The sequence below is a fragment of the Cryptomeria japonica genome, chromosome 2, assembly GCF_030272615.1.
Source record: "Cryptomeria japonica chromosome 2, Sugi_1.0, whole genome shotgun sequence".
NCBI classification, from domain to species: domain Eukaryota; kingdom Viridiplantae; phylum Streptophyta; class Pinopsida; order Cupressales; family Cupressaceae; genus Cryptomeria; species Cryptomeria japonica.
This window is the reverse complement of record NC_081406.1, coordinates 304,235,620-304,253,140: the sequence shown is the minus strand read 5'-3', so window position 1 is coordinate 304,253,140 and position 17,521 is coordinate 304,235,620. Positions and strand designations below refer to the sequence as shown.

The 17,521-nt window shown below is 36.6% G+C and overlaps 1 protein-coding gene across 1 annotated transcript in view; it reads left to right on the top strand.

The window, feature by feature from the left end:
* The first annotated feature begins 2,036 nt into the window (after nt 1-2,036).
* LOC131075376 (ABC transporter E family member 2) overlaps nt 2,037-17,521 on the top strand; it is a 45,829-nt gene continuing 30,344 nt past the window's right edge. Inside the window, exons 1-2 of the mRNA XM_058012212.2 lie at nt 2,037-2,205; nt 4,221-4,343. Coding sequence (XP_057868195.1) covers nt 4,241-4,343 — 103 coding nt within the window. The 5' untranslated portion in view covers nt 2,037-2,205; nt 4,221-4,240. The remainder of the gene's footprint in view (nt 2,206-4,220; nt 4,344-17,521) is intronic.

Genomic DNA, 17,521 nt, shown 5'->3' with positions numbered 1-17,521 from the left:
GAATAACCTTTCCATATCTTAAGCCAGTATGTGTTCTGCATTGATTAGATAAGTGTCCAAATCTTCCACAAACATAACATCTCACATTCATTATGCAGTTTTATGAATTATGACCAATTTTGTTGCATTTGGAACATTGACTGGTGGGTGCATTAATGTTCTGATAGTTTCTAGATCTACACTAATTTTCTCTATGACCATACTTGTTACAGTTAAAGCATTTCCCATTAAATTTGTAAGCATTAGGTTGTCTTACCGGTTTACTGCGATCATGATTATTTGTAGTACCAGAGCTTTCACCAACTTCAAATCCAAGTCCATTAATGTCTCCATTAGGTTTCTGATTTTTTAGCATGTTATCAAGTTCTTTTGAACTTTTCTTGAATTTCTCTTTGTGCTGATTTGTAGTAGCAAACTCATTTTCCAAGATTCCCTTCTGTCTCATAAGTTCAGTTTTGTCATTTTGTATGTGCATCAAATCTGTCTTCAACATATCATTTTCATGATCGAGTCTTGTATTTTCATTTCCAACATCATCGAGTCTCCTAGTCAAGTCATCTTCATTCTTCTTTCCGTCTTCAATGTCTTTACAAAACCTCATAGTCATATCTTGCATCTCATTCCTCATAAAATTGTTTTCTTGCCTCAACTTGTTCACAAGGTCATTAAGAGTTTCCTTTTCATCATCATCATTCTGCATCTTCTCATGAAGTTCTCTTCTTTTGTTTCTAGCAATAGTGAGATTTTATTGAAGTCCTTGAATGAATTCCCGTGCAGTCCTCAGATCATCTTCAAGTTTGATATTCTTCAACTTTTCTGCATCAAAGTCTGCAAGAACTGTTTCTAATTGCTTTCTCAAGTTTTCCATCTGTACCGATGTCAGAATCTCCCTCAAGCTGTTAGGCTTTTGAAAATAGAGGACCAAGCTCCGATACCAATTGTTAGGATTGATGATAGTCCCAAAGATACTGAGAGGGGGGGATGAACAAGAATTAATGCAATAAATATGAACAATAAAGACAACATAGAAAGCACACCATAACACAAGATTTTCGGCAAGGAAACTCGGTGTGGGAAAAACCTCAGTGGGATTTGTGACCCACAATATTCACTCATTGGCCAATGAATGGATGTTACTTACAATAATGTGTCTACACATGCAGGAAGGCCAACTACCTAGAACTCATTGCTCAAATACAAAAGGAAGTCACACTAATTTACAAAAATGGATTATGAAAATCCAATATAATGTACTGCTACAAAAAACATCTACTATGCTAGGTTTAGTACTGGTTTAAGCTCATACAATAGCCATAAACCCTTATACAAAATCTGCCTTACTATTTGCTCTACATATCCATCATGTCTATCCTCTATCATGTATATCCAAAATGATCTACAAGATCTCATACTTATATATGAGTCTTATTACAATATGCTATGTTGACTTACAAAAAGATATTACAATTAAATACAAAATACAATAATTAAAATCCTGTCGGCTAGGGTGCTGATAAACATTATTGTCGCTGCCGGTGAACTATCTGCTGGTGCCATAAGATTGTAAGGTTGACATCAATGACAACACCTTCAATCACCTTTAACTACCATTAGAGTGTGCAATGCCAACAAACATTCTATATAAATTACAATAGATGTAATCATTGCAACTCCATTATAATTTTGGTTTAAAAGTTCCAAGTTCTTAACCAAAACAAATAGACCATTAAAAGCATGAAGTACAATTCATAGATAAAAATGATAGCTTGAAGACATATCATAAGGCTAATAAGATTGAAAAATGTATATAGAAAAAACATATAAGATATTGTAAATTAAATTAGTGTATCTTCTATTGACATATAAATTGTACTTTAGAACATATTAACTTATATAATTTCTATTGGTGAAACTCTTGCACCTTTGGGTGCAAGTGCTAGTATATATATATATGATTTGGATGCTTATAGGAGCCCCTTAAAAGTAATATGGAATTATTTAAAATCAAACAACTTTACCAAGTGTCGGTTATTCTAAGATTCTTCACCAAAGTTTAGCACTTTCTCTAAACTTACTCTATCAGCTGCAGGGAGATTTGGTTGGACACATTTTTAAAAAAAAATCTGCTCTGGTAGGGTTTCGTAACATTTTGGTTGCGAACTGCTCATTTTTTCTTATCGGCATCGTTGAAAGCACAATCTTGAGGTAAGTCCCTTGCCATGGTTTCAATGGGTTTTTCTGTGAGGGATTTCGTGTACGGTTGGATCATTTTTTGGTTGTGTTTTATTTCATTCTACAACAATTCTGTTATTGGCGCCCTCTATTTTGTATTTCGTGGCGGCCAAGTAGGTAGTCCGAGGATGCACGTTCGCCCACTTTGTGTATCCGTTGATGTTGTTCTGTGTGTTGAGATGGATCAGCCGCCCGTGGGACTAGAGCGGTGGAAGCTCTTCTTATCCTTTGAGAACCACGAATCTCTTAACCAGAGATTTTCTGTAGGCGTAGTTGTTCCATGGCGGCCTCGTGGGGGATGGTGCGGTTGGGGAGTTTTGTTTTGAGGGATTGGTAAGATAGCTCAGGACGCCCAGTCCAGTGGGCGTCTTCGGCTGCCAGCCTCTCACTTTCACAACCGCCCAATAGTTTTGAGAAGTGTTCTGGTTCGCTGTTATGAGAACGGAATAGGATTAGCTAGAGTATACGTCGAGGTTGTTTGCTTAAGGCCAAAACTAATAAGGATTACCATACATCATCTAATAAGGCCAGGTACAAGTCCTCAATGAATTTGACAGGAAATATGGTACTTAAAATATATGTGTTAAGTACCGAATCGGTAAACCACCATAACCAATTCCTTTGATGGAGCATCTAAGCCAGAAGAATTCCAACTGGAGAATTTTGGGTTAGCTTTATGAATATTTGAGGTCTTTGGAGAAGCTACTATGCCCTTAGCTGGAATGAATGGTTTTGTGAAACACGAAGGTGGATTGATTTCAGGCTAGAAAAACTGGTTTATAGATGAAAGCATGATTGTTATGCTTTCAAATTGTTAGGAAATTGAATCACAGCAAAATTTAACTTAATAATCTGGAACTTCTAAATTAGAATTTTATGGGTGGGAATTTTTCCTATTTTTATTATAAATATCTGTAGAAGAAATACGATAAGTTGTTTTCTCACTTTCATTAATATTTTAGTGGTATGTGACAATCTTGAAAGGTTAGCCAATGAAACAATCACATATTGTATCTTTGTTTGTGTAAGGGACTTAAGAAAATTTATATAAATATATGATTGATTTTGGCTTGTAATAAAAAAGCTACAAAAGTGTCATAATTTTATGCTTGATGTTAATATTAAAACTTGTGATACAATCTGTTTTGCTTTGTCATCGATTATGTAAAGCAAATTGCCTTCTACAGTGGTCTTGAGAAATGCTTCAAATGATTAAGGATTGGTAGATGGGAGAGCATTAGCCTTGTATCACATTGGATATGAAATTTATAAGATTAACACGTGTCATCTTTATTAGTGTGTAAAACATTTATGAATTTATAATTTTTAATCCAAAATCACATACAAATATATATATCTAAGATCAATATTTTAAATCCAATGTAGTTATTTCCATATATTATCCTATATAATAAATTGCTAACTAAAATATTTTATTTTATTCTATTCTTTGATCAGTACTCTCCAATGTATTATTTAACGTATAATTTACTATTGGTGTAACCATTGTACCTCCTTTTGGTGCAACTAGTATAATATTGATGAAATATATAAGTGAGAAATTGGAGTATAAATGTATAATTATATACATATGCATATTCTTTAAATTAATTACTGGATATATATACTGACTTCACCAAGTGTGACCCTCTTGAAGAGATCTCACAAATGGTAAAACCAAAAACCCTTCCTTGAAACTTACATTCGCATAGTGAACTAAGAGTTCTTTAAAAGGACAATAATTAATAGTCTTGTAATTAAACACACAGACCATATGATATGAATTGGTATGCATTTATTTTTTAAATTTAGCCGGCCAACTTTTAAGGGTACATTTATATTATTTTGTCGAACGAAGTCCTAGAGGATTTCTTACTGTAAGAATTCAATAAAATTTATTGAATTGCTGTCAAGGAAATCTTTGTTATTATTACCATGCTGAAGGAGATTGCATGATTCTTTACTGAGGTTCTATGTTTGATAAACAGTGAGGGTTTGAGCAGACAAAATGGCAGATCGGCTTACAAGGATTGCTATTGTTAGCTCAGACCGCTGCAAGCCCAAGAAATGCAGGCAGGAGTGTAAAAAGAGCTGCCCTGTTGTCAAAACAGGTTCGCTTCCTTGTTTCATTCTTTTCTTACAGGGTTACTTCCTTGTTTGACCCTTGTTTTAATTCAATGAAGTGTTAATCAGAAACCTAGTTTAGTTGTGGTGCTTAGATATTTTGAATTTATGCCCAAATACATTCTAGTTGCATTATCCAGAAAGAAAAATAATTCAACAAGGTATTGTTTTGTAATTCATAAATTAACCTTTAGCATAGAGTAATGACAACGAGGTATCTCTTCCCCCAATTGAGATTAGAGGGGCACCTGATTTCTTTTAGTTTTCTTCATGTTTTAAACAATTTAGTTGCTTTATCTAAAATGGAAAATAATTTAAAATATTATTGTTTACACCGTTTGGCTTCGAGTAGTAATTTCTAAGTTGTTCCCAAGTACCCTAAATATTGCATTGCTCATAGGAGTTAAGTATTTATATCGGTTTCAGATGCTTGTTTCAATTATATTTTTAGTCTGTCAGAAAAAAATAAAAATTAAGTATTGGCTTAGATGTAATGACACAGGTATAACTCTTTCCTTATATCACTTTGGAGTTGCACCTAGCCTCTTCGAATACTGCAACTTGTGGATGTATTGGTTTACTTAAAATTTAACACATTTTCATCTTTTTTTTCTAGGGATCCACTGGGGCTCATTTTAAAACTTCCAATGCTTTTATAACTTAAGGTTGTGCCATTTGACAAGGATCTAATCCATTTGTTCTTTTGATTTAATTGGATAATTGTGGTGATCTTTGGCCTTCACCCTGATATTTGTGGACCAGCTTTGCTCAACAATGGCTTATAAACTAGAAGTTGCTCCACTGGATCCAAAATTTTTGTTGATTAGTATTCTCTGTCATATTACTATGGATGGGAGTTATGATTGAGATCAAATATAGTCATGTTTGTTTTATTTCTTTTAGTTTTTTCTCTTCACGCAATTTTTTTTTGAAAACTCAAACTATTTATTACGTTGTGGGAGTTTGAAGTTTTAAAAGAGGATGTGGAGATGTTTTTTTTGTTTTTTGTTCTTTAAGTGTTGCTGATTTACTCTTGAAGGGAGAGGAGACCTTGTAGTGTTCATTCTTCAATCTCTCAAGGAAAAGGCAATGTAGTATCAGTTCTGCAGTTGTTAACGGTCTTTCTTTTTTCATGAAAGAAAAGTCTTATTAAAATATGCAACGTGTCTCTAAGTGATCCTGAATCTTAAATTGCTACATTGTTTGGTCATATTCACGAATGGGAGAATGTGGACTCCTATAACAATAAAGACAGTTTCCCAAAAATAAATTTTTTTTCTAGCATTTTTGTCATCTACCACATTTATGCTTTGTATGATGGGCATATGATGCAAGGGTTGAATAACTACGCAACACTGTATCTTGCCAACTAGAATGACATATTACCTAATTCGCAAGTACTAGCCATATAACTATAATCTAGCAATCAACATCAAGGTATAAATTAATGCTTATGGTCCTTTAAGCATAAACATAATCTAAAACTGTGATAACAAATTATAGATATACAAAATTATTCTTTATTGATTACCCCATAGATTATGAGCTGGAACTTTTAACTTATCTTTATTTTTTTATTATTGACAGTTTTATTGTAAATTAAAGCTCAAATTTAGACTTTCAAAAACTCAATTTTTTTTAATCTTTTGGATAAAAATCAAGATTTCTTGTTAACTTTATAGATCAGGCTGATAACAACATGCAGAAATGAAACAATAAACACGCATAACACAACAGTACCCTGGGAAAACCTCCCTCTTAGAGGTGAAAAACCCAGCAACAAAGATCTCAGATTATATTAACTCAAAATCAGTAGAAGTCTTACAACTTTTGCCTCAACACTTGAAGCATAATATAATCAGCAGATGATAATCCAAGTTAGGGCACATACTAGGGCAGACTTATCTGAGGTATGCTTGCTGTAGATGATTCAATAATCTGATTGTAGACCAATTGCTTGATCTTGCAGCCCTTATAACAAGTTTTCTGACCTTGTAGATGAAGTTGACAGCCCTAGGAGGAGTTTGCTGTCCTTGTTGATGAATTCACCAGCCCTAAAGGAAGTTTGCCAGCCCTAGATAATATCTAGGACGAATTCATTGCACAAGACAACTGATTCGCTGATTAATAGCAGAGGTAGTTCGCTGATGCATGAATGAGATTGATTGCTGAATGAATGTATTATTGATGCAAGAATGATCTTGCATATATATGAGACTTTATGTCTCTTCTCCTTAGGTCGGCCTTATATTTAATAATTGAATCTCATTTTGGCGCCCACACATAGGGTTAGCCCAATTACAATTTACAATTTACTTGTATAGGGCCCGGACCTAATACAAGTTACATGTTATAATTACATTTCACAAATGATGACGCCCATTTAGGGCTAGACCTAATAACAAGTTATACATTGAACTTTGCAAGATATTGTGGCCAAGTCCGACAGGCCAATTAGCCACCCAAAAGTGCTAGGTCGACCCTAGAAGGAATTCGACCTAGCTATAACATCAACACTCCCTCTTATCTAGGGAGGAGTCCTTCTCAACATATGAGTCACATGGTGACATCCACCATGGCTACTCCCAGAGGGTGGGTCCATCATGGCTACTCCAATGGATGGAAAAAAAACAAATGAACACAAGTGCCCATCACGGAATCCTCAACGTGATGTCATCATCTCATCATGACGTTCACCATGGCTACTCCTAGAGGTTGAATAAACACAAGCACCAAGTCATGGAGTCTCTAACATGACATCCACCATACCTAGTCATAGAGGGTGGAACAAGGGCTTTCACCTCAAACTTCTCTCACAGAGAAGAATGCATTAACAAGGGCTTGCACCTCAAACTTCTCTCGTAGAGAAGAATGCATTAACAAAATCTTCAAGATGATGTGGCTCCCTCTGAAGTTGAAATGACATTTCCTCCTTTTAGAACAAGAACCCTTCTGAGTTGACATTTGACCTTGGCTCCTCCTGAGGTGTCCCTATGTCAACTTCCGCAAAAGAAGCTAGAGGAGTAGACCTAAATTTGCACTTTCGAGCAATGCGGCCATACTTGTCACACCTAAAACATTGAATGCAAGATAAGTCCTTTTTCGGAACAGGATCTGGATCTCTGTCTCTATCCCTCTTTCTTCTTTTGCCTCTTTCCATAGAAGTGTGTAGCAAGGACTTGATTTTCCACATCATAATGATTATGCTCAATTCCTCTTGATATCAACCTTGACTCTTCTTGAATACAATCAGCATGAAGGTGATCAAATTTGGGAAATTTGGATCTCCCGCTTATGCCTTGGATAAATGGCTCCCAAGAGTGAAGAAGGCCATTCAACGCTAGCATGACAAGATCCTTGTCCACAACTTCATCTCCAATGGCGCTAAGCTGATCTTTCAATTCTGCAATCTTCATGAAGAAGGATATGACTGATTGTCCCTTTGCCATCTTGACTTGATGAAGTTGCTGCCTCAATGCAAGTGCTCTACTTGTGTTGTTGATCTTGTACATCCCTTCCAAGGTCTTGAACATATCTCTGGCTGAAGACATCTTGGAAATGATAGGCACAAGGTGATCCTTCACGGAGTCAATTAGGATCTTCTTTGCTTTGATAGCATTCTTCTTGAATTGGAGTTTCTCTTTTCCTTCTACAAACTGAAGTAGATCGTTCTCTTCAAGTGCAATAAGAACTCTAACCTTCCACGAGGTGAAGTTCAAAGCTCCGTCAAGTCTATCTTCAACCTTTAAACTGGTCACCATCTTCAATGCTGGAAATTGCTTGATGAAGGTGAAGAGTGCTTCGCTGCTATTAGACAGTCTGATCACAATCGCTTCAAACCCGCTCTAATACCATGTTAACTTTATAGATCAGACTGATAACAATATGCAGAAACGAAACAATAAACACACATAACACAATAGTACCTTGGGAAAACCTCCCTCTTGGAGGTGAAAAACCCAGCAACAAAGATCTCAGATTATATTAACTCAAAATCAGTAGAAGTCTTACAACTTTTGCTTCAACACTTGAAGCATAATATAATCAGCAGATGATAATCCAAGTTAGGGCACACACTAGGGCAGACTTATCTGAGGTATGCTTGCTGTAGATGATTCAATAATCTGATTGTAGACCATTCACTTGATCTTGCAGCCCTTAGAACAAGTTCGCTGACCTTGTAGATGAAGTTGACAGCTCTAGGAGGAGTTCGCTGTCCTTGTGGATGAATTCGCCAGCCCTAAAGGAAGTTTGCCAGCTCTAGATAATATCTAGGATGAATTTGCTGCACGAGACAACTGATTCGCTGAAGTAATTTGCTGATCAATAACAGAGGTAGTTCGCTGATGTGTGAATGAGATTGATTGCGGAATGAATGTATTATTGATGCAAGAATGATCTCGCATATATATGAGACTTTATGTCTCTTCTCCTTAGGTTGGCCTTGCATTTAATAATTGAATCTCATTTTGGCGCCCACACATAGGGTTAGCCCAATTACGGACCTAATACAAGTTACATGTTATAATTACATTTCACAAATGATGACGCCCATTTAGGGCTAGACCTAATAACAAGTTATACATTGAACTTTGCAAGATATTGTGGCTTAGGCCGACAGGCCAATTAGCCACCCAAAAGTGCTAGGTCGGCACTAGAAGGATTCCGACCTAGCTATAACATCAACAGTTCTTAGGAGTACTCTGCCAGAAATTGGAAACTGTTTTACTTGGTAGATATAGATAAACTGGAACAAGACAAAAAGACATATTAAAGCAAAATGCCAGAGCCTGCAAACAAGCTAAACTGTAGGATACAACTGGATGCAAGAAACAAAAAGGAACTAAAAAACAAGAACATATGCTTGACCAAGCTGGCCAGATCAGTCAGGGGGCCGATATCAAATCCTCCTTTATCTGTGATCTAGTCAACTGTCTCTTTTATGAATCTGTTGGTCCAAGAACACCATTTTTTAGAGATGGATGCTCAGGTGTACAAACCTGTGATTTCCAAACAACCCTCCCAAATGATAGATACAAGTTATTTAGGTACGAAGTCAACTCTTGGGTATACAAAGTTCAATCTATGTGTTTATCGGATGTGGTGTTGGAAGCTAGTTGGATCTAAAACTTTTTCAGCCAAATTAGGGGCTATGCCATTATGATTTAGAAGTAATGGCAATCACTTATCACATTTCAACAATAAAGATGGGCAAAATCACAATATATGAGTCACAATAATATAAATCTGATGCTGGATCTACATTATTCTCAAAAAATTAGGCATTTCAAAAAAAAATTGCACTAAAAAATGTTACTGAATGGGAGAAAAGTGCAAATTAGAAGAAAAAAACCTCAAAATTAAAACCAAATTAACAATTAGCTAACTTTAGCTAACATCCTAACAACTAGGAAACTAACTATTGACTTTTACCTTTTAATAAGATGCAATAAAATATAATAAAGTAATAAAAGACTAATATAATACTCTCCATGTCTCCCATCTTCATGATATCTTGAAAAGACTATAACAGTTCTAACACTGATACATTCATCAACTTATTCCTACATTTCCTCTTTCTCTTCTCTTTAATTACTTAGCCCAGTGCTTCCTCTTTTGTATTACTGAAAGATCCTTTTAAGGTTCAAAAGATCTCACTTGCCCATAATGGAAATAGGCTTCTCTCTTTTCTGACTTCACTACGGAACTTACTCTAACCTTAAAAAACATCAATTTTGGACTTTTACATCCCAATCATAATTCTTCATTTTTATGCTTTGGTTGCTTTAATTAGAACGTCTACGAATAATGTTATTTATTGACTACATGCTTTCCACATTTTTTTTTATCTCAAGTTGTTTGCTGATGCATCTTCTATACCATTAGTTTTTCCTCAAATGTCACCACTAATATAGTGTTAACCTTTATTTGTGTATTGGTCCATATGGATCCAGCAAGAACATCAAATTATATTGATTCCAGGAACTTGCAAGAATCAACAAGAGGGTCATTCTTGTATGGTGAAAAAGGTGTTAGATATGTTAGGCAGCAGTTATGTTATTGGCACGGTTGTTTTGCGAGTGGAATAGTGGTGCCATATGTGACATGGTTGTTGTGTATGTGGCTTGGCATTTTCGTCCTGCTGTCTAAGTAATCTCACCTTTTCTCTATTTCAAATATAAAAATTTGGTAATAACCAATATTGTGTCTTTTCAACATTGGGCAATTGGAATTCTTTGGTCCTTGAAGGACCTTTCCAGTAATGCATAAGAGGAAGCTATGGGCCAAGGAGGGGAGAGAGAGGTTCACAAGAGTAAGTTGATGAATGTATCAGTTTTTATAGTGTTTTTGTCTTTCCAAAGTATCAAGAAGATAGGAGATATAGGGAGTGTAATATGTAGTAGTGTTTAGAGATTTATTCATTGGCCTATTGATGAAGGAATTAGGGGAAGCTGCGAAATCTCTACTTTGAACTGGTATTCTCCATACCAGGGTTTCTAGGTTTGAATTTTGTGTCATTTTGTTTGTTTCAATTATTCAAGCTGCTTATCATTTGCAAGCTAAATCACTCATTCTAATGAACATCACCATTTGAATGCTTTTTAAAATCACTGTGATTTGAAGTTAATTAGAGTATCAGCAGCTTGTTTAAAATACGTCTGCCTAATTTTCTCACAGATAGAATTTGAGGAGAAATCGCTTACCATTTACTCCTGTTTCTGTCTTTCGAAACCTGTTTTTGTCCTGATACCTGAATATAATGCCTAATAGAGAACGTGGATAAGCAGTTTAAGCGTTCAGTTTACCAGCTGGAGACTTCAAACCAGCAGATTTCGCATCCTATGCTCATGTAGACATGTCAAAATATTATATGGTGTTAGTTAATGGATTTGTCTACCAAAAATAACTTGAAGTTGAGTCGTGAATGCCCAAGATGGGAGAGACAAAAGGAACTAACAGTTGGAGAAATTGCTATTGAATTAGCAATTTTCCTCTGTATTTTAGAGGTACAGCTCCCTCTTATAGTGTAATTTGATTCTTTTTAAGATATGCTTTTTACCAGAAAGTAGAAACGGCAGAACTTTTAACCAGAAAGTTCTAAGGATGGAAAAGAAGATTTAACAGAAACATAATCGGACAAAATACAAAGATTTTATCCAACATATGAAGATTTGTAAAGATAAGGTATCACTGCTTCATTTATTCAAAGCATATTTTCATTACTGTGAAAATTAGCTACATCTGGTACCATCACTACAAGCCTTTGAAATTCTGCTACATAATCCTCCATCTTGCCCTCTTGTTTCAGCTGTGCTAGGTCTCTGAAATGAATTTCTAGATCTATTCTATCAAATCTCTCAATCAACCTTTGGCTATTCCTCTATGGTGGAAATAGAGTCATGCCCCAGGGTCACCATTCCATGATACCGCCATTCGTGAGCTACTCTCTCCAAATGTAGGGTAGCAAATTCAATAGCCTCCTCTTCAAGCATGGGATTCAAAGAGAAATATGTATCCAACTTTTGTAACCATGCCCTTGTTGATGAACTACTTGTTCCATCGAAATTGGGGATTGTGATCTTCCCCAAAGGATGCTGAATGTCCTTCCTTTCATCATACCCTTTCCTCCTATGTCCTTTTGTTTTCAGTCCACAGTACTTAGTGAAGGTCACGCCATCATGGACTGCTGCACCCAAAGCATTGTATTCAACACGAAGTTGGTCCATCTCATTAGCTTGGTCAAGTTGTCCTTTGACCATATCTTCCTTTGACAAAAAACTTGGCCTTGAATGACCTAGTTTTTGTTGATGTTCTTCCTCCTGCAGTAGATCTCTCCTCATTATTGTTACTATGCTCGCCTCTGTAATTTGCAGGCCTATTAATATCTTGACGCTGATTGAGATCCCTTAATAATTGCACCATTTCTCTCATGGTTTTTGAAATGCTTACATGGAACTCTTCAGACCCCTTGAAGAAAGCTTATTCAATGTCGTCTTTATCAGCCATGGAGACCCCTTTCTTTTTCTCACGCTGCTGATATCGAAGCTTCCTCTCACTCATTCACCTTCCCCAGGCTAGCAGGATCAGAGGCTTTGATACCACTGAAATATCCTTGATTGCTATATAATAAAATTATTCTATTTGCTATCCAAAAAACTATAATACCAACTCAGAATTGAACAACAGATTCAACCAAATGTAATAAATTCAAACCTCACACAGTTCAATCACATCTTAACACCAAATAATATGAAAACCAATGCCTTTATATCAGAATAACAGAGTTTATGATTACAGACTTGCAAGCTGGAGACAGGCATGACAGGAAGTGCTGGATGATAGTTGGCGTTGAAAGTCACCAACTCGATGAAGGGCTATGTCGAGTGAATTCCCAAACAACCAATTCGTTGTTTTTGTCGCTGACTTTGCCCTATCACCAACAAAGGGCAAAGACAAACCACGTGACCTCCAGGTGGCCAATACCAGATCTGCGAATGCTCCACTTCTTTTCAGCTTTACCAATGCTTCAATACTCCTATATCCCCGACTCAGCTTATACGATTTCTTTCTATGCTGCAGTGATTTCCAGGGTGCCTCGAGATGTGTTAAGAAAGATGTTGACCTCCAAGGTAGCTCCCTCGATAAGTAACTAGGCTTTCATCTAGCCCTTCTATCGAACTTTGAAGGTTCTTGTCTCCAGAAATCATAGATTTTTATCAAATCCAAAAGCATGCCTTCTTTCTTCTATCCAGCCTCCTTGTAAAGAACTCCAAGAAGCATGTCGAACATTAGGCCAACTTGGTTGACTTGAATCTAAATCATATTTTGGAGAACTTTATTTAATAAAGTGACATAATAATATTTATTATTTAATTAAATTTATTAATATTAAGTCGTCTTTTGAATATTTCTTTTATTTTTTTGACAACTTAATAAAAATCAATTAAATTAATTGTCACTAAAAATTGGGGGCATGAAAATTCATGCATAGCAATTTGTACAATCGTATAGATTTGTAGAGTCGTATGACATCGTATGGAACACTCAATCACCATTAAAAGTTTTGTGCAAACTTTTTTTCTATATTCTTTTTTTTTAGGTTTTAAATAAGAAAAAAGGGTGTGGTTAGAAAATTAAAAGAATTGTAGGGAAATAAAAAATATATGGCATTGTAGGATTTGGTGGCCGTCAGAGTGGATGGATTGCTTTGTGTTTTCTAAGATTTTTTTGTCTTTTTAATTGTTGGCGGCGACGAAGCCACTGGTTGTGGTAGTCACCCATACAAATTGTTGATGACAAATCAAACTTTCGCAACAATTATTCTGACTCCTGTAGTGGCAACATCAAATATTTTGTTTAAATCTTGAATTTCTGGCAATGTGGCAGTAGTTCAACATATTCCATCAACTCATAGAACATATCAGCCATTTTCCAACATTAGAGAATATTTTAATCATCCTTTACATACTTTAGCATTTTTCGGCTTTTCTAGGTGATGGAAAACTTTTTAACATGATCGTGATTTTTTTTGACAAAGGAATATTTCGATAGGGTGCAAAATATTGTCTACTAATGTCATGCTGATGTAAGTGAGTACCATGTAGGTCTTGTTGGTATGCGTTTTATCATTTATTGAACATTAGAATAAAATATCCAAGGGTACTCTATCCTCTCCTGAACAAAATCACTACTTGTGCCAAGATTGTGAGCAAGACCACAAGGCGACTCCAAGGTCTATATGTGCGAACGGGCGACTTTGTGTTGGATAGCTACCTTGGTTATGTATGCTGAAATACAAGGGGGACTTGCTTGGCTCGTTCAATTCACAATGGAGATTTATCGTTTGAGTTTTGGATCATGGATTTCAGGAAAATTGAAAAGGAGATAAGAGTTTAGAAATTCTAATCTATTCCTAAGAATTTAAGAGACGGTAAAGACTGGGTGAAACCAATAACAACACTTTGTTTCGCCACACTTAGGACAACTACGCAAAGCATGTGCAATCTTCTAAGGTTGTGCTCAAGATTTTCACACTTACGGATAATACCAACAATTGAACAATATTACTTAAAGTAGAAGTTAAGCATCCACATCAAAGCTCAGGGTAACTTTACACATTGAATGAAAATCATCCATCCAAAGAAAGTATGAGCAAAGTTTCACCAATCTAAACTATCAAATCCTTCATTCATCTAACAACGTGAAATAAAATCTAAACTATGATGAGGGATAAGAACCATGCAAACTCCAATATAAGGGAAGTAATCACCATCAATTCGAACAATGTATTACTTATTACTTTGGCAATCATAAGCAACAATTACTTATCTCAACATGTTTTGCAACATGCTTCCATGATTTACAAATGAGGGGCGAGCTCAATTTATAGGCTCCCCAATTACAATTCAATGGGTAGTATTGATTTTCAATCAACGGTCGAGATTACAAAATAAAACCCTAATTAGGGTTTGTTACAACTAACTACCCTTCGACCAATGAGAAAATTTCATTTGAGAACACTTGTCCTTCTTGCTAAATATAAACCAATGATAAAATAGAAGGTTGTTGTATTGTGAAGTGTTCCTTCTAGAAGATTCTGGACAAGTTAGGTTCATTGAAATTGGACATGTTGATTTGGAACAATCTGATTGTTGAATGTACTCCTTGAATTCTCCAATTTGTGCCGAAAAATTGCCAAAGTATGGAAATTTGTTTGGAATAGTCTGCTTGCCACTATCTGATCTTGATTGGGAGCTTGTCTTTGACTTTTCAAGAGATGAAATTCTTCAAGAAGTTGCCCTGATTGCTTCTATAGGTCTTGGATTGTAAATGAAATCCTCCAAGAAGTTTGGAATTTCTTTCTATATTTTTTGCCAAGTCTGAAGACTTTTCTTTCTTGATGCCTGGAAACTCTTTCAAGTGCCTAGGATTTTGGAGAAGAATTCCCCTATGCCTTCGCCACAATGAAGGAAATTGGAACTTTTTTGGTGAAGTATTTCCCATACTTAACCAAATTTTGGCTAGTCAATTTTATTTTGTGACACGTTCATGTGGATCCTCCAGCACCTAGCCAAGATTTTGACCATTTCTATGCTCGGACACACTTTGCCTGTGGATTTGCCTTCAATTCTGGATTTGGCTTGTGTCGAGTAGAACAAACACCGCCCTTGGACAAGGATTTTATTCATCTTCTCCTTACTTTTCTTCTTTATTCTTCTTTCTTTCCATTTCTTCTCCAACACTTTGTCAAAATCTGATTTTTTTTTTTTTTTTTGGGAAATTCCACAGCCATTTTTCATGTGTCAAACTTCATTTTCCAAGCCATTCGTTTGATTGACCCTTGATTTCATGTGCTTATTTTGTCATATTTGTTTTTCCTCTGGCCATTTTCTTCCTTTGCCATAGCAAGTTGATCATCTTCATGTCTTACCTTGAGCCATAGGTAGATTTTTTTTATGTCTTGCTCAGGCATCTTCACATATTCCATTTATGCCTAAGCAAACTTGGAATGTCTGTGTCTATCCATCTTGGCAAACTTTGTGTAATACGTCTTGCCAACTTGTGTTTGATCAATTTGCCTTGGGAAATTTCATCTTTTCTTTGGACTTTGGATAGGCACATGTTTGGACGTCCATCTTAACTTCTTTCCATGCGTATTGCTTTTCTTCTTTGCAACCTTGTCTTCATGGCAGACTTGGAGTCTTTTATGCCAAGTCGGACTTGGCCAATGTTTTGCCAACTTCAATTTCTCCTAGGCGGACTCTTGACTTCCTTGGACGTGCTTTACCTCTTGTCTTCATGGTGGACCTTGATGTGGACAAGACATGGCGGACTTGGAGAGTCTCATGCCATCTTCCATCTAGCATGGGCGGACTTTATGGATGTTAAGACAATTCCCTTCTTGCCATCCTTTTATGCCTTGTCTTGGACAATTTTAACCATGCTTTTGTCTTTGCCAATGTCCTCTTGCTTTTGGCGGACTCCATCTTGCATATGCCTTGCACTTGGATGTGTTTTATCCTTTATCTCTTTGAGGGCAGACTTTGCTTGGTCTTAGCCGTATTCTCATCTTGCTAGGGCAGAGTTTAAAGGTGTCTTGACATGTCAAGAAGAGGGCAGAGTTCACATGTTCTTGGATGTGTTTGGAGGCTGCTTGCTTTATTCCATCATGTCTTAGGTGGACTTGGAAGAAGCTTGGACATGCTTCCAAGTTGATCAAGTTGAGCTTGATGTGCCATGCTTTTTAAGTGCCTCGGCCGACTTGGAAGACTATTGGACAAGTCTCTTATGCATGCTTGTCTTGCTTTTCCAAGGGCGGACTTGGACAACCTTGTTCCAACTTTGTCTACTTGAATATTATTTTGTTTCTTCCTTAACTGTGAGTAGGGGTTAGCTTAACCCTTGCCATGCTTACTTAACTGAAGGTAGGAGTTTGCCAATTGTTTGCCAACCTCTTTCCTTGGCTAGGTGGACTTTGAGGTTCCTTTGCCATGTGCTCTTCACCTTCAAGGCGGAGTTGAATAGTCTCATGCCAAGGCAGACTTGGCTCGTCTTTTGGCAAAGCAGAGTTGAAGGATGCTTAGACATGCTTTCAAGTGCTGGTCGGAGTTCACATGTGTTTGGACATGTTTGCTTTTCTCCTTGTGCGAACTTGGATTGTTGTATTCCACTCTTGCTTCACGACATGATTTTATGCTTTCATCTTTATCTCCCTATACCTAGGGTGGAGTTGATATGCCTTTGGACAAGTTTTGTTTTGCTTTATGCTGTTGACTTAATTGCAGATCGGAGTTATCTTAACCTCTGCCATCCTACTTAACTGAAGGTAGGAGTTTGATGTTTGCTTGCCAATTTTATTTGTGCATGGGCTGGGTTTGGAGAAGTTTGGCAAACCATCCACACCTTGGGCGGACTTTGTCAATGTCCTGCCATATTCTCCTTTGCTTGAGCGGACTTGAGGATGTTTTGACATGAGCAGACTTGGATGTATCCTTGCCAAGGCGGACTTGGCATGTGCTTGGCCATGTTTCTCTTTGCTTGATGGAACCTCTTACTCCATGCCTTCCAATTTGAGCGAATTTTTCATCTGGACAGCCATGCGCCTACTTCCATTGTCACCTTTATATTTGATCAGCCGTGTTCATGCCATGTCCATGCCATGTTT